The sequence below is a fragment of the Aspergillus homomorphus genome (assembly GCF_003184865.1).
Source record: "Aspergillus homomorphus CBS 101889 unplaced genomic scaffold BO97scaffold_3, whole genome shotgun sequence".
Classification (NCBI taxonomy): domain Eukaryota; kingdom Fungi; phylum Ascomycota; class Eurotiomycetes; order Eurotiales; family Aspergillaceae; genus Aspergillus; species Aspergillus homomorphus.
The window spans coordinates 1,413,810-1,430,864 of record NW_020291889.1 but is presented as its reverse complement, the minus strand read 5'-3'; the positions used below and the strand labels follow the sequence as shown (position 1 = coordinate 1,430,864).

General features: G+C 51.7%; 6 protein-coding genes across 6 annotated transcripts; 4 read left to right on the top strand and 2 right to left on the bottom strand.

The window, feature by feature from the left end:
• Positions 1-37: 37 nt before the first annotated feature.
• Positions 38-2,066, bottom strand: pex20. Its single transcript, XM_025693350.1, has 4 exons — positions 1,772-2,066; positions 867-1,703; positions 546-675; positions 38-460 (listed from the first exon to the last, which is right to left on the bottom strand). The coding sequence occupies exons 1-4, from the start codon at positions 1,883-1,885 to the stop codon at positions 324-326; spliced, it is 1,218 nt and encodes a 405-aa protein (XP_025555766.1). The 5' UTR covers positions 1,886-2,066; the 3' UTR covers positions 38-323.
• A 1,316-nt stretch (positions 2,067-3,382) lies between these two features.
• BO97DRAFT_139558 (F-box domain protein) lies at positions 3,383-4,901 on the bottom strand. Its single transcript, XM_025690088.1, has 2 exons — positions 3,988-4,901; positions 3,383-3,934 (listed from the first exon to the last, which is right to left on the bottom strand). Exons 1-2 carry the CDS (start codon positions 4,606-4,608, stop codon positions 3,419-3,421), a joined length of 1,137 nt encoding a protein of 378 aa, XP_025555765.1. The 5' UTR covers positions 4,609-4,901; the 3' UTR covers positions 3,383-3,418.
• A 1,739-nt stretch (positions 4,902-6,640) lies between these two features.
• Positions 6,641-8,095, top strand: BO97DRAFT_420912 (uncharacterized protein; the record flags this gene model as incomplete). Its single annotated transcript, XM_025696689.1, has 3 exons — positions 6,641-7,728; positions 7,848-7,978; positions 8,031-8,095. 3 exons carry the CDS (start codon positions 6,641-6,643, stop codon positions 8,093-8,095), a joined length of 1,284 nt encoding a protein of 427 aa, XP_025555764.1.
• A 2,456-nt stretch (positions 8,096-10,551) lies between these two features.
• Positions 10,552-12,422, top strand: wetA (developmental regulatory protein WetA; the record flags this gene model as incomplete). The annotated part of the gene is made up of 1 exon (XM_025699158.1): positions 10,552-12,422. One exon carries the CDS (start codon positions 10,552-10,554, stop codon positions 12,229-12,231), a length of 1,680 nt encoding a protein of 559 aa, XP_025555763.1. The 3' UTR covers positions 12,232-12,422.
• A 1,989-nt stretch (positions 12,423-14,411) lies between these two features.
• On the top strand, positions 14,412-15,177 carry BO97DRAFT_431460 (cyanamide hydratase; the record flags this gene model as incomplete). Its single annotated transcript, XM_025697492.1, has 4 exons — positions 14,412-14,606; positions 14,681-14,935; positions 14,988-15,056; positions 15,088-15,177. The coding sequence occupies 4 exons, from the start codon at positions 14,412-14,414 to the stop codon at positions 15,175-15,177; spliced, it is 609 nt and encodes a 202-aa protein (XP_025555762.1).
• A 1,065-nt stretch (positions 15,178-16,242) lies between these two features.
• BO97DRAFT_402983 (putative isochorismatase family hydrolase) lies at positions 16,243-17,025 on the top strand. Its single transcript, XM_025694637.1, has one exon. The coding sequence runs from the start codon at positions 16,320-16,322 to the stop codon at positions 16,911-16,913; it is 594 nt and encodes a 197-aa protein (XP_025555761.1). The 5' UTR covers positions 16,243-16,319; the 3' UTR covers positions 16,914-17,025.
• The last annotated feature ends 30 nt before the right edge of the window (positions 17,026-17,055 follow it).

Sequence of the window (17,055 nt, the reverse complement as noted above, 5' to 3'; positions counted from 1 at the left end):
GTCATCTATGCAAGCTCTGGACACGATTTCTGTTTTCACCCGCAGCCCTGTCGAGAGGAAGAATTCAATTTACATGTACTCATTAATAGGTCATAATCTTAGAGAAAGACGAGCTGGTCGACGCACAGGATGTTGAGTTCTAGCGGGGTGCCAAGGTTGTAGGTGCATGCAAGGGACAATGCAATAAAATCCACAATGAGGGAAGAAGACAGGGACAGGAGGGATCGAGCTTTTGTATGAGCAGCAGTATAGCGGCTGGTGATAGGAGGGCTTTTTTGAGATGATTGTCCGGTGGGTGAATCTACCCGCGCGGTATTGGCGCTTCACGCCCAGCGGTCGCCGTGGTTCCAGGTATCAGAGAGCAGGCCGCTGTCGCCCGAGGTGCGGCTTACAGGGACTCCTCCTTCCGCGGCGTGAGCGGGCTGGACGGGTCCGTTTGAGGAGCTTTGGTGCGTGGTATCTGATTTGCGAAGTAAAAGTTAGTAGACTGGCTAAGATAACGATACAGAGGGCTGTCTACCACCCATCCGTCAAGTGAAACTTACCCGTAGTAAGACCAGAAGACCCAGCCCCCTGGCCACCCGAGCCCTGAGTATCCGCGGTCTGTCCCAAATGCGACCGCTGCTGGTAGCCTTCAGGATAATATCGGCCCCCCGGATGGAGGGTCTGCGAAGTCTGAAAGAACTCATGGCTGCTAATCAGAAACACAGGGTCGACAATAAACAGTGAGGTTTGTACTGAAAATCATACCGGCGAGCGTCCAAGTTCAGATTGCCGCCCCCCCGGTCTTTTCTCTCGTCCCTCCCCTCCCCAGCTCTCACAAATGTAATAAATACAGGAAAACTTCACGGACTGGTACTACTAACTTCTTGAAACTCATCGCCCTGGATATGCACCTCACGGTCGCGGATGCGCCGCATCAGCGCTAGGAAGTTACTGTCCCGGAACTTCTGGCTGGTGTCGTGCTTGAGGCTGTCGACTAGTTGGCCGGCGGTGCGCGCGAGCGCGTCCGCGTCGTGGGCTTGCGTTTGGGGGTCGTTGGTTTTGTCGGATTGCGGGATCGTGTCGGACCCGATTCTGATCTGTTCGGAGGCTTCGAGCGGCGCCGGGGATTGCTGTGTTTGTTCTTCAGCGGCTGCGGTGGCTTCCTCTAAAGTCTCAGTCGCTGTCGCGGTCTCGGTCTCTTGGGATACTATCGCTGCGCTGGCCTGCGCGAAGGCGGCCTCGAAGGCGGATTCGTCGAAGGCTGCTCCTGCTGCTGATGTTGTTTGCGGAGCGGTCGTTGCTTGCGGGGCGTAGGTGCTGGTTCCGTGCATCTGGTACATGGGCGCAAATGAGGGTTGAAATCCTTGGGTATGGGCTAGGGGGTGATGTTGTTGTTGTTGCGCGGCAGGCTGTTGTTGGTGTTGTTGGTGCTGGAGGAATTCATTGTGCCAGCCCTGCTGTGAGGCGGAGGAGAGTGGTGCGTGTGATACGTTAGGTTGTTGATGCAGTAATGGAGGTGGTCCCACGATATTCAGTCTTTGGAAGTCGGTAGCCCAATTCGTCGCTTCCGCTGGACCGGATAGGGGGAATTGAGGGGCTGGTGCGGCGAAGTGAGCTGGGTGTTGGATATCGCGAAGGGGCGCGTTTGCTAAGCTGGATTCGAAGGCAGCAAATTCGGGGTCGAGCGCTCCGGTGTTAGGATTTTGGTTCCGGAACCCCTGATCACAAGCGATATTAGTCTGGACGCGCTTGAGGACATCGGCGAAAACGTCAAGAGGCTATTTACCTGCGACGGAGATTGTCGCGCACTCAACCTATCCTGCTGCAGGGTCCGGTCGACGGAAGCATGCTTCTGGAAGGTTTGAAGCGCGTTCGAGGGACCACAGAGGGCATCACTCATGTTGTCGGTGGTTCGTTGTGCCTGGAGGGCACCGGAGAAGCCAGATAAGGCGGGGTTCGGGTTGTTTTGGCTGAGAGAGGTGAACCGACGAAAGTACTTCGGACACCTGTGAGGGATACAAGTCGAATGGCAAGTGATCTCCCTTTCTCCTTTGGTGTGAGAAACAGTCCGCAAGCCCAAACCGAACGAAAGATGAGTAGAAGAGATAAGAAGGCGGGCGTGGGGTAGAGTTAGGCCGGTGATGCCGAGGCCCCTCTCACGTGCCTCGGGCTTCTGTCATTCGCCCCTCCAGGAATACATTACTCAATGCGGTATAGCGTTCCGTTTCCTATCTGCCGCCTCGGTGACTCTGTCTGAGATCCGTTTTCATCTCAGCTACTATAGCTTTTCGAAGATGCCTTGCTGAATGCGACCTGTATACGCTGTCTTTACTCATTCCCATGGAAATGAAGAAATGTGATGAGGCTTGTCCAGGAGATCCAGTGATCGAGATGCTATCCCCACAAGCGAAGCAAGATTGTAATCAAGTGACCAGCGCCAGTTATTTTGCTGTTAGATTACCGATGCACCTCTCTGTTCATCAGCTCCGTCACACAGATGACTTGCTGCTGAATCAGCAAGCACAAAGCTGCATAACTTATGCAACAGTCATTGCCCCTCGGATGTCAATCTTCCGGCTCCCCATTGCGATTGACAGACTGGGACACAGGTGTGTGGAATCCCAAACTTGATGATCTGTCAAACGACCGTGGAATGACTCACCCAGCGTGGCATTGAACACCAAGGTATGGGGAGCTGTGGATCGCTTGCACAGCGCCTTCAACCTGGAGAAGCGAACAGTCGGTGAAACGCTCGCCGCTCGGAAATAGCCGGTAAAAAGAAAGCAGAGACTGTTCCTGAGGTCGGTAGTCGAGTCGCCACTCTGCCGCCTCTGACTGGTCCCCGATGACTCTGATGGCAAAAGTACTGTGCAGCTTGGCCCGGCTGACTTGCCCTGCGCTTGCTTTAACATGGGTGCTCAATTTAACCGAGCAAAATTTCTTACTAAGGATGCATTCGAGGAAAATCAAGTTCACCGGATAAAGTATCCAAAGCGAACAGCAAATTGGTATATTCTATAATTCGTAACGTTCGTGCCCAAACAAATGCAAATGTCTAGCATGCATGCAGAAAAAACAAGCCAACTGTCGGTATATACAAACGTCTATATGTAGTTATGTGATGTGTGTATGTCGATGCCCGACGGCACGTCTTCCCGATCGGTTTCAGCTGTACACCAGAGATCGACAAAGGTGCTGGGTCAAGCTAAAAACCAGGTCATCGGTCGTGAGAACAAGATTAGGTTTCAAATCTTTTCAGAATGCCGCCAAAATTTACCCAGGCGGTATGCGCGACTTCGAGAGATTATCATGTTGCAGAACACGTTGGCAACGCACTGCATCAGGATGCGTCGTTCAATGAGTTGTTGTCGCAGCGATTCAGCATATGTGCATGAGGTTGTACTGAACAGCTTGTGCGGAGTGTAGGCATTTCTCAGCCGCTGGCGCATGCGATGGGAACGGAAGGAGCTTGAGCTAAGCCCTTGTGGTACCGATCTGCAAGCTCCTCGCACACACCCCAGATGCGTCGACGATTTGCGACCCCAATGAGGTTCGCATCATCCATTCCGTATCGTGCAGCGGTCATCTTGTCCAACCAAAGGTAAAGCTGCTTGTAGTTGACATCCTCAGACAATTTCTGCCCCTTGCTGGCCTGCAGCTCCCAGAACCAAGGCATATCCCATTGCATGAACTGTTTCCAGAAGAGGTTGTCTTGAGTAATGAGGTGGACGCTTAGAGAGGCCTGGGCAAGGGATTTCAGGTCGTCGCCAGGTAGAAACATGCAGATCTGGTATACAAGCTCAAGGGGGAGCTTGCCGAACGGGCTTGCGGGACGTCGCTCTCGAAGGTCGACTTCGGCAGAAGCAATTTTCAGCTTGCTGTTGGACTCCATGTTCTTTTGAATGTATGTGTTGAGTTCGGGGGTGTCTGTCGGGTGAGTTGCGCAATACTATGGAATTGAGTCAGGGGCGGTGATTTTCTATGGCTGGAAAGTCCGCTTACCTCTGCGCCTGGGATACATTCCCAATAACGCCCCTGGGCGCGCTGAACATCGTCACCATAGCTTAGATCTAACGCGGAACTCTTCATGTTGCAGAGAGGGCTCATGATGTTGTAGAGAACGTCCAGGTTCAGTTTCTTGGTATCCGTGGAGCCGGTAAGCGTGTGGGTGAGGATCTCGAAGCAACACCAGTGGAACGGGAGAACTGGGCCCGGTGCCTCGTCGGAGCCCTGGCCATAGCACGAGTAGACTTTTTGTGTGGAGGATCTTGAGTTCGAACCAGTCTTAACGATTAGCTCTCCGATATCCGCGTAGTAGCCTTCCTCCGAGATGAACGCCTTTGCTGAGCCTGCAGCAGCGTTCTGGTTCATGCCGAGACAGTGTGCTTTGTAGAGCCAGGAAATGTTTTCCCAACCGACAATGCGAGGGTCATAGCTGCGGACCGGGTTCTCGTCTTCATCGCTATCACGGGGAAGCTGGGCGAGGTCTTTGCCAGCTTGGAGCGCCCGACAGCGCTTCTCGATCCAACGGCGGCGGCGTTCCAGCGCTGTCTCCGAGGGAGGTTCAATGTGCATGCCACAGAACCCGACACCGCATATGGCACAGTAGCAGTCAAAGGCCATGATGGTGCGAATTGTATGGGGAAAAGAGAAAGGGAAACAATAGAATGCAGAAAGTTGGAGGTTCAATTCGAGGGAACGAGCAGAGGAGGCGAGCTGGTTATTATACGGGAGGGAAACAAATACCTATGCATTATCGAGACAGGGCCCACCGCGGGCTCGGAAGGGGCCAAACACAGGCCGCAATCAGGGGCAGAACCGCCGTTTCGCGACCCCATTCGGTAGCTCCAGAAATCTCTGCGCCGACGATCAGGCGACCTAAAAAGTGATAGACTCAACCGGTCGACCGTGGACACCGATACTGTCAATCGCCAATGTGGTTGGTAATCTGCTACTCGTAACTCCAGCCAAGTCACCATTGCCTCTGGAACATGCTGAGTTGGCAGGAAGGATGGGACGCGAATTGCAGTAGCTTCAGGCTACTGCTCCAGCTAGCACGGGGTTGGAAATGAAGCGACAGCTGAAGACAGGCGATGTTTCCATCAGTTTCTCACAATTCCCGGGACTTCCTAATCCTTCTGAGGATGCAAAAATAGCATTGATATATTGACAGGTTTGTTAGAAAATCCGGGAGAGGTCACGCAGGCCTGTTAGCGGCAATTAGTGAGCTTAGTCGACCGCCACGCATTCGGACTTAACTGGAGACGGCTAACCTTAAATTCGTCGCTCGAAAAGGCGGTGTTTGGCGAGTGAGGAGGAGTTGGGGGGAAACCTTGAATGAAGGGTTGAACCATCCCCACGGGATAGTCTACTGTGTAGTGGGCGTGGCAGAGGAGCTCATTGCTGTAACCATCCATGATCGCCATTGATGGCGATCGAAGCAGCAGTCTGCTGGAGAACCATGGCATGATCGAGGTGATTGTTGGCTGATCCGATCAGGAACTCCAGAAGGCGAATGGAATTGATTGAACTCACGAACTTACTAATGTTCAATCAATGTTCAATGAAGATTGAGTAATTTCCTCATTCGGGCCGAGTGGGTCAGGCACTTTTCCTTGACCCCGTGACCTTGCCACTCCGCATCAACGTTCTTCCCGATCCCTTCGTACGGGCCAGGCCAGTCCAGAAGCATGTTTCTCCTTCTCTCTCTCTCTCTCTTTCTCACTTACACGCTCACCTCGGCAAAGAAAGAGAGTATTGTGCAGCTGCAACGTGGAGGACGGCCGGAATTCCCCGTTTTCTGTTCATGGCTCATAATTCACTTCAGTCGTACGATATCTAGTTACTTCTGCTCCGATCCCTGCTCCCTATCTACCAACTGCATAATACAATACCTCCGATGGAACGAATTCATGACCTGTCCTCGTATCGTCGGAAATAACAGCAAGGAATGGGCCCGCCACAATCTGGAACGCTTTCGTGTCAGGCATTGGGGTTCGTGCGGGGAGACCGCCACCACCCGCGGAATACCCTCACCATCTGAATTGATGATGACGCAACTATCACAATGGAATCTGGCAGATTCCATCCAGCTTTCATACTAAACTTTCCCATAGGACCTGTCTCAACGCCTCTCAAGACCGTCTTTCATTTTTAAAGTTATGACAGCATGACGTGATGCGGGGAAACTCCTGTCCTAGAATCACGTCGTAGATAACAGAACAGAATGCTTCAATCCAGCGTACTTCAATGTTGACAATCAGCAATCTAGACCTCGGAGTGTGCGGTATAGCCCTGCACCACAATTGCCGTGAAGGCTGCATGTGTCACTGGAATGGATAAGAACAACCTAGCGGACTCTTTGAACGGCATGAAAGATGGTAGTCGTGTTTCAAAGAAGCTCAGGGAACCATGCTCTTGCATAATGAACTGAACTGGGACATACTGAAGATCTTCTTTCCAATCAATATATGGCAACCAGCGTCATGCTGTACCGTCTGACTATAAGAAGCAGCTGCACCCGTCACCGCGCTCAAGCGCAGCCCCTACCTTTTCCCCCGATGCCGCCGAAATTCATTGTCGTAATACACTATGCTGATCGATCAGATTACGATCCGTTCGATCGCATGCCTTCCCTCCTAGTGCTGTTCAAGGAATGGTGGACTGCTCCCCCATAAACGAGACCGACGGTGCCCCTCCCAACTTCTTTACGATGGACGTGGGTGGGACGGGCGACCCTCGCTCAACCGACTGGGAATATTATGAAGGTGAGCTGGAGCTCAAGGTCTTGATTAACCGGATGCATCACCCAGAAGCTTATCCCGTGTATGGCTGTATCCTATCGGAGCCTTGGGTTCAGTTCTATAAAGAAGTGGACTGTGACGACAGTAGCGGATATCACTACATCTGTCAGTGTGAGCTCGAAGGTAAACTCACGCTTCACGTAGCCAGAGACAGGTGGTTGATTGAAATGTGGGGCGTGCATGAGGTCCAGCTTGCAATGGGATGCGAGGGCTTCGATAAGGTCATCCAGGAGATCTGCACAATCAACCAAGAGCGTTCATTAGAGTTGATAGAGACGGATGAACACTCCTTAGCCGCCGAGGACCTCGACCACGAGGACTTTATCCAGGCTGACACCGCTCATGTGGATTGCAAGCAGGAGAGCCCGAGTCAGGAGGATTGCAAGGAAGAGGGTCCCAAACAGGGCTTCATTCAGAACGCGAGCCAGAGCCTTGAGCAGGACTGCAGCCAGGACGAACCCAAGCAGGGGAATCCTAACCAGAAGGAAATCAACCAGGATCCCATCCAGGACCCCGACCGGGACCTTAAGCAGGATCCCAAGCACGTGGACCCCAATCAAGAGGTTTATAAGCAGGAGGAACCCTGCCAGGAGGAACCCAGAGAGATCCACAATCAGGACCCCAACCAGGACCCCAATCAGGACTTCAAGCAGGAAGACCTGAAGAAGAACTGCATACAGGAGGACCTCAGACAGGACCCCAAACAGGAGGATCTTGAGCAGGAGAGCCCCAAGCAGCACCCTAAGCAGCACCCCAAGCAATACGAACCAGCACGAGCGGGAACAAGCCTGACGTGGGCGCTCTCACTTGGCGTAAGTTATACGCAATTGAGCGTGTATGCGGAGGGGTTTTGGGCGTTCCTGGGTATAGTGCTGTTCCAACAAACCACCCTCACTAACGAGAACAAGCATGACGTGGACGCTCTCATTCTAGTTCTGTTGTATGCGACCGAGCGTTTATGTTGTATGAGTACTGGGTCTTTTCTGGGCCTGCTCCGACAACAAAACTTCAAGAGCTGGAGCAAATCAGACGTTGACGCTCTCGTTTGTTTCTTGTTAGACGTTCTTCGGCGTTTATGCTGCGATTATTCGAGCTTCCCCAGGCATATCTCTGGTTCAGCAAAAACAAAGCAGTATCCTTCGAATTGGCACCCCTCGAATTCATCATTCCTTTGGAGGGGGCAATTCAACGTCGGCATGACAACGGCAGAGAGGTACAGGGCACTAACCGCGATTCGCACAGGCAAGAGGCTGATTGGTGGTGACGAGAGTACACTTGAGTCGTTACTGCCGAGCGCTATCGATTAGTTTGTTTGAGCTCGAAAAAATAATATATAAAAATTGAAGACACCATTCACAAAATTGAAACACTTAAGGTCAGTGCATAGAATAGAAAGACCAGTGTAAGATAGTAGGAGGAAGGGCTCGCGGGTCGGGGAGTGGATTCACGTACAGGTCTAAGTAAACAAGATGCTTAGTCGACCGCTTTTCGACGACACTCGGAGCCTCGTTGAGCTGAGATGGGTACTCTGACTGATGCGAAAGGCCATCATGCAGAGAAATTCCAAATGTTCAAAGGGATGACTGGACTGCTATAGCCTCGTTATTGTTATAGATAGTTGTTGACAGTTCGGACAACGGCATGGATGGATAGCTGAATCCTCATAGTCTATTGTTAAGGGTTAATATGAACCAGAGCCATTGGCTGCGGATATCCACGTGTTATGTACGAGCCTCGTCGCATACAACAGAACAAAAGGCTTTCATAGAGCTCTAGAAAGCCATGATTGCCCGAAGCCGGCTGTATGTGAGAACTGTTCGTGATGAGAAACTGATGAGGACAACCTCAGCATGCGCGCATAGCCCCGGCCTTTGATAGCTCGCAATGAAGAGTCTCAGAGATTGGAACCCGGGGTAAACCCAGAAGAGCCATCTTTGAGCGCGGTTAGCCAACGGTGTGTGACCGCGTGACTCCAGGTGTCATCTGTGCCTGTCTGCCTTGAAGCTGGGGTTGAGGTTTCATGGATTGTGGAGCAGAAGACAGACGGAAGACGGAACACAATCCTGCCGGGGACGAAGTGGCTAACCGGACAGTGACCCCCGGGCTTTGAACCGTCTGGGGCAGCGCATTGTACCGTAGTATATAGCACTGAAACCTAGTCTGATAGAATCTGGGCGGTACGGAGCGGTCACCTACGGAGGCATGGCAAGACACGCTGAGAAGACAAAGAAGAGCAACCCGTTCCGCGGGATTGAAGGCGTTTCCTTCAGCTTCTGAGCACCGGAGATCCCCTGCATTTAACGAATCACAATAATTATGCCAGGATGAGGAATAAAGAAACAGTGGTGGCGCTGTCCTTTGAGTTCGATTCACTGCACGCCCAGTATATCACGTGGCTCTTATTCTCTTCGAAGCATGGTAATCTGGCAATCAACCCGGTCAGAGTATTCCCAACAGGCTCAAGACAGAATAGGTCTGATCAGGGTCAATCTGTCTATAGTATGGAGAAAGCTACGGCGAGGAGAGCCAGTAACACGTGACCCATATGCCCTCAGGATAAAATTAGCAACTTCAAACCAGTATTCGAGACCTACGTAGACTTCAGGCTGTTTCACTCAATATTGTCAGTTACCATAAGCAGCGGAAGAAAGGTGCGTTCCCCAATGACACTGTTTGGTTCCTGCATTGTTGCTGGGGGCGCGCATTCTTCCCAGCCGCAACATGCCAGTACCCGGGCCTGCTTGGCTCTTTGGCGTCTACGAATGAGCAAAGTACGATGCAGAAGCTTCAGCCAAGAGGAGGGATTTGCGCAAAATGCTACTATATTCATCGCGCGCTACTCTAAAGGGAAAGGAACACCCTCATGACGTTTAGACTGGAGGTACCTCTTCGTCACTTGGCCCTTTCTAGCTGGCCGTGTCCACCTCGAGTCGTCCAAGCCAGTCAATGTCCATTATGTCACCCATGACTCGAACCAGGGCTTGTAACCAATACAGAGGACTACCAACGATAGAGGAACGACTCGTCTCCATCTACACCTGAACCTATGATTGCGCAGCTGATCTGCGCGAGTGCTGTTTCTGGGATAGTTAGGGTAGCATTCCAGCGGGTGGCCATTGGGGGACCCAAGCCCTGGCACCAAATGGAAAGACTGCCAGCCACCGGACCAGCACACTTGTTACCCTCAATGATTGGCAGCGACAGGTGATGCGCAAGCCGTGGGTCAGGGTATCCGGTCGATCAGGGTGGGTGGGCCATCTCGAGGGTCTTGCGCATCTGTGCCCATTTGCTGAGGCCACATTCCTCACCCATCTTTAGACCTCAAGGAATGTATGCAGAAACCCAGAGGCTGGCAGCTGTGGTGACAATTCAAATAGGGGCATATTCTCTGTTGTTTGATTGCTTTGTTTTCTTTGCATCTTGTGCACTGTTTTCTCTGATTGTCAGTTTGTCAAACTGCGCCTACAGTTCAAACCAAACAATCTTCCTTCCCCAGCTTCAATATTCGATCAAACCTACCAAACAACAACCTTGAATTGTCTGTCCGCCTTCATTCTGACGGGCTTATCGGCACACGTTATCCGGTCTTTTTTCTATTGCTCCAAACCACAAACTATCCTTCCCGCTGAGCTTAATTGTCAGTCGGAAATCTTATCGTTCCCCCCAGCTGGCTGTGGTTGTTGGGTCCATCTGGCAAGCTCCCTCATTTCCCTCCTGATCATTTCCGCAAACGGACGGGGGTTTCTCCGACCAGCTCGACACAATGTTCGCCCAAACTTTTGACCACACTTTCAACGACTTATTCAACCAGTACGTCAATGTGGACACCTCTTGTGCAGATGGCAACAAAGACGTCGCATTCTCCGGGGACCTTGACCACCTATTTCAACTGGATTCATTGTCAAGCGACTGTGGCGACCATTCTCCCACCACCTCCACTTCTAAGCAACAGCAACCATCAGTCCAGTCGTGGGGCCGGGACTTCTGGTGTCTTGCGCCAGATGCAGATGGATCGGCAGGTCAAGGTCATTTCTCTTTACAGGACACCATCCACCCCTCCGCAGTCTCAGATCTCAGTATCACTCTGGAAGCTCCTCCAGTAGCCTATCCCACAGACAACCGCACGTCTCCGTCCACTCCTCCTGCTACCCCCAGTCGCAAAGTCAAGAGTGCTCTTGTCACTCCGAAATCCATTCGCCGCCATCGAGATCCCAATGATCGTCGCGCATTACAACGCAAGCAAAGCTTCTCGCCCAGCTTAACGCGCTCGTCGCAAATACAACGAAGCAGAATGGCCTACCCTGAAGCTTGGGCGCAGCGATTCCAAGACTTCGCCTTTCGCAACGCAGAGGCTCAGCTACCCCTGTCACCCCCACCATCAGACATCCTTGTCCAGCAGGAAAATGTTTCTGCCGATCATGTCGGCCTGCCAATGACACACTCGGCGGAAGCCTTGTCTCGAGAGACCGAGCTACCTCCCCACTATGAATCCAGCATGTTTAACCAGTCGCCTGCCATCACAATGCCTTCACCATCGGCTGGCGCATTAGCACGACAGCAACAGCGGTTCTTGAGTCAATCCAACAGCTCCACGCTGAGCACCTCCAGCCCGCCCTCTGCAGACCACATCTTCTCTTCCCCACTTTCCTCTGATCCTCAGTCAATGCCCTCATGGCAGTCCGATTCCCTTGCCTCTAGCGGAGTACCTTACACTCCCGAAGTCCAGAGCCACGACGCTCAGACGTGGTGGTCACCGATGACCTCGCAAACCACCGTGCAACGGCAACCCTCCTATCAACAAATGATCGTCTCGCCTTGCCCACAGCGGCCTATCCAAAGCTCTGCCAACCAGCACGAGCTCCTACAAGGCGGACTGATGATCCAGTTCGATCCCACGTCATACGATCTCACCCATCCACAAAGCCAGTCCTACCACCCAACTGGCATGCAGTCCACTTCCAGCGGTGAAGACAGCCGCTCGCACAGCCACGGATCCAACAGCATCCAGAACTCGGTGGAATCATCGTCGTTCGCGACGCCGCAAATCCAATGTACCTCGCGCTCCCCAACATTGTCTCCCGGGAGCGGCTCTCCCCCAATGGTCCGACCAATCATGCAGAGCCGGGGGGCGATCCGCACCCCGCGGCGTAACAGCCACGGCCGCAAGCTCTCGGCCAACTCAATGAGCGCACCGAAGCCCGCCACTAAGGTCACCAGCTCCCGGAGCCCCCGCGGCAAAGCCCTTGCCGTTTCCTTCGTGAACTTTACCGCCGACGACCGCAACAAGATCCTCACGGGGGTGGCCCCCAGCGGCAGCTCCAAGACCAAGGCCCGGCGCGAACAAGAAGCCCGCGACCGCCGGCGCCAGATGAGTGAAGCTGCGCTGAACGCGGTGCGCAACGCTGGTGGGGATGTCGAAGCCCTTGAGGCTATACTATGCTAATACCATTTTGACTATTCTTTTACTACTTTTTTTTGTTTTACTATACCTTTGTTGCGACTCGTCTTTGCTTGATTGAAGGGCATCGGTCATTTGGTGTTTGGGTTCTTGTCTTTCGTTTCCGCGGATCCGAATCTAAAAAAAAAGCGTTAGATTCTGGGCGTTTGGGTCTCGATAATTATCATTACTAGATAATAATGTATCATTAGTACCGCATTGGAATCCCTTACTGGGCTTAATCTATACATCTAATTATTGTTCAAATCTTACGATCGCATCGTTGCTGTCTTTTAGTCGAGTCTTCCACCTCCCCCAGAAACTCATGGATAGGGCCAGCACAAGCGGGGTCAGGGAGCACAGCACAAAACACGGAAAGCAAGCGTCATGGAATGTGCAATTTTTCACAATCAAGCCAGAGCCATTGTAGTCGAGTTTTGGGTCACTCCTTTGATGGATGCTCGATCCATCTACTCCGCCGGGGTACAGGGTTCACCGCGGCGCCGGGTCCTGCCGGAGTGGGTTTTGGAGATCGACACCACACCCAGATCCGCTGGGTCGGTGGAATGACGTTTCTCCCCGGCATCTCCCCCTCGTATACTGAGTGGATAACAGCTGGTTCTCCTCGGAGGCAGCGGTAGCTGACCAGCTGATTTGTTTGCTTATGTTAACACGAACCGTGCATGCTGAATTCATTCGTCCACTGGACTAGATTCTGCGTGGGCATCTCCTTCTGGGTATACTCCACCGTTCAGAGCGGAGGCTGACTCCGCAGTTGTGAAGTCTGGGTGGTGACGGACTTGGTGTCCGGGGTTGCCGACTGCCTGGAAGGATTTGGGTCGCTCGTCACGTCTGTCCACAGATCTAGTTCATGTACCGGGGAGGTTGGGGAGGTATTTGTCGGAGAGATGAAATGGGGGGAGAAAGAACCGTAAGTGAGCTGGTGATGATCGACGGATGTCTGTGTCGCTCGCTGCCTGCACGGTCGTCATACACTGAGAGGCGGGTGAGGGGTTCTGCAGTGGTGGTGAGGTAACGGAAGGCACAAGCGCTAGGCTATGCGAAATTGCAGAAATTGTGCATGAAAGACTTGTCTGTTCTCCCACCTGCGCAAGGACTTTCTCTGCTGGGAATAGGAATCGCTTTTCTCGCAAGTGGGGGTTAAGGTGTAGGTCGGGTAACTGAATCTCTGGGGTTGGTCCGTCTGGATTAGGGCTTGGTGCGGCTGAGTTAGCCGATGGCTGCTCGTCTAGGGACTATACAGTAGTCCAAACAATAAAGAACTTAGACTATCGAGATGATGTTTCATCCAGAGACTTTACATGCTGCGAGACACGCCTGTATCATCCTCGGCTTACTCGATGTGGAATTTTATGTGCCATAGTCGTTCCTATGCTCTTTCCCGCCCGGCCTTGTCATGCCGAGTCAGCATGTATTGTCGAGTCTTCGGCTCAATCGACCCAGCCAAGCTAGCCTATTGTAGTCTGACAAGGCTGATTATCAAGGTCCACTTCGAAATACTACCCCCCTGTGGAAGCTGCAAAAGTTATGAGATTCCAGTTCACACATGACCCAGACACCTATTTACAGTCGGAGGAGATTAGTATGCACCCCTCCCCTCGGAAGGAATCCGGCACTTTTCCTGATTAATTCTAACCTATGGTCATTCTGCCAGCTTCTTCCCATACATTTTAGGCGGTATGTGGGCGCTTTGGGAAGGCGGTATCTCTCGAACCAAATATTGGGGGGAAAGGGGGTGCAAATCAATTTCCTGCGACTGTAATGAACAGTCAGTCTATCAGATAAAGATAGCGCGCCCCACTCCAGATAACTACTGCCCGAGTCCGGGGAACTGACCAGTATTCATGCCCGATGCTTCGAATTACTGCCAAAAAGAGGTGCCTCTCCTGATCATTCCTAGGCAAAGTTGTTCCAGATTCTTGGTCCTACGGATTGAACTCCACATCGAAATACTGCCTAAAGGAGAATATCTTAGTTCTGCAGCACGCTTCGCAACCGAATGTGATGATTATTCATCAAAGGCAGGCTAGTACTTGTATATATATTGATTCATGTAATGATGGGCTCGACTGTTCTTCCCCATTACATAAAATCAAAATTAGCTGATAAGCAGTTCTATCCTGCAAAGTCAACCCTCAACAGGTGTCAAGACGAGATCAAAGCCAATGGCTGGACTGCCATGCCTGCCAACGCTGGTGCTATTTTCAAGGACCAATCCTTTATCAAACGGGGTTGTTGCTATAGAGCTCGACGAGATCGAGTTCCCTTACAACGATTCTGTGGTCGCGAAGACTCTGGAGTATGCGAGAACTGTCCTCTACCCGGAAACCCTCAACCATTCCATGAGAGTCTACTACTACGTTATTGAATTGAGACACCATGATTCTGTGCCTATATCACGACTGACATGATTGCGGGGATAGTGATCAGCAAGCAACAGTTCCCCGCGCAAGCAGCGTCGCTGAATCCGGCTACCTGGGCCCTTACCTGTCTACTGCATGACCTCGGCACCGGCGAAGAGAACCTCACTGCGACTCGAATGTCCTTCGATATCTACGGAGGCATCAAGGCGCTGTATGTTTTGGAGGACTTCGGTGCGACCACGGATCAGGCCGAGGCGGCTGCCGAGGCTATCATCCGACACGAGGATATGGGCGTGGATGGCGCCATCACGTATTTTGGCCAGCTTGTCCAGCTTTCCACTACCTACGACAACAACTGGGATCCACCCTCATGTCAAGGGCTTCAAGAAACTGGTTCATGACACCACCCGCAGACTGATCAATGAGGCTCATCCGCGACTTCAAATGGTGCACCTTTTTCGCCAACGTGATTCGCAAGGAGGAGTTGGTCAAGCCTTGGTGCCATTCTACTCATCTGGTGGATTTTGACCGCCTGATTGAGGCTAACACGCTGATGAAGCAGTGGTAGTAGCCGCTCTGGGAAGGTCATTCTCTCACTGTGTAGGTGCTTATTGAGGGGACTGGAAATATTGGTCAAAATAAAGCTTTCCTTTAGGCTTGCTTCACTCATTGCTCTAGAGCATACCTGGATTCAGGTACGATCATTTTCATCTATTGGTTTCTGCCCAGTGATCAAAAATTCACCTTCGTATGGACGCCAACTCAATGGCAAGAAAGTGGCGAGATCTTCATGACCTCTGAAGACGGGGCGCCCTCAAATTCTAGTTCTATTCAGAATAATTCGAAATCAAGTACACTTATATTTCTATTAAATGTCATTCAAAGTTGATATTGAGCGTTTCGAAAACACGGGTGTACTGTACACAGACTATGTGCCTAGTACTATAAAGCAATACTATGACAATGGCAATTTTCATACAAAGACATTGGTAATGGAGACTGAGCGTTCTGTCTCCTGTGCGTAGGAATTTTGTTTACTTAGACCACTGATCAGCTTATGTATAGATCTTGCATTAGCGCTGTAAGACGGGGCTAGTTTACAACTCAACTATGAGTATTAGAATTGATTCGGTGAAAAGGCACTGAGGGTGGCAAAAAGGATTTGGCGCTAATTAGTTCTAAGATATACCTTAGAATTTAGGCTATATTACTAGCTGCGCGACATATATACTTCAAGTTGAGTAGTAAAGCTTTTAATCGCCGTCTATGAGGATTAATATGCAATCTCGAGAGAAAAAGAATAGGAAACCCGTACAGTGGATTGATAAGCTATCTATCCCAGCTGCTTGCAAAGCCATCCATCCCATCCCACCCGGCTCATTCATAATACTTTACAGATCAACCTTTGAGCGGTAACTACTATGCATCCCACCGGCTTGCCACTGGCATCCCACATTGATTACTGGATTGATGAGGTAATGAGACCGGCCTGACTAATGGCAGCCTCGGGGTTTACCCCTCCTTCATACTTTCGAGAGCCCGCCCGCCAAGACGATGGATGCCAAGCCTACTAGGAATTGAATATATAAACATTGTCCGACTCCTCGTTGTCTTGAAAACATCAACTCAATTTGATAAAACACTTTTACTACCACATACATTAAGCCTCTCTGTTTCTTGTCTATCAAGATCACTTCATCAAACACAACAATGGCTCCCCTGTCCTTCCGTCAACACCTCGGTATCCCCGCCTCAACGGCATCCGTCCAAGATTCAAGCCTGATCATCATCGACGCCCAAAACGAGTACGCCACCGGCAAGCTCAAGACCGAGAATGTCACGGAGACTCGCGCCGTCATCGCCGACCTCCTCAAGCGTTATCGCCAAGCTGGAAACCCCAAGAACATTGTCCACATTCTCCACGAAACTCCCGCCGGCGCCCCCCTCTTCACCCCCAACACCCCGCTCGCGGAGGAGTTTGAGGAATTGAAGCCTCAAGCTGGCGAGAAGGTGGTCTACAAGCAATTCCCCAGTTCGTTTGCGCAGACCGACCTCCACGAGCACCTGCAGGGTCTGGGCGCTGTGGGCAAGAAGATCGTGCTGGTCGGCTACATGGCGCATGTGTGTGTGTCGACGACGGCGCGGGCGGGCCACGAGCTCGGGTATGAGGTGTTGGTGGCGAAGGATGCGGTCGGAGATCGCCACATTCCCGGGGTCGATGCGGGGCAGTTGGTTGAGGTGGCGCTGAGGGAAGTGGCTGATGTTTTCGGCACGGTGGTGGAGGCGAAGGACATTCAGGGCTGATCGGATCTGGGATAGGCGCAAATAGATTTCTTTTCAGATTATAATAGCTGCACGATACACACAGTGGCGGCTTCGTCCACTTTATGTGAGAATCATGCAAACTCGCAATAAGACTTAACAACATTGAAACCGTTATCTTGAC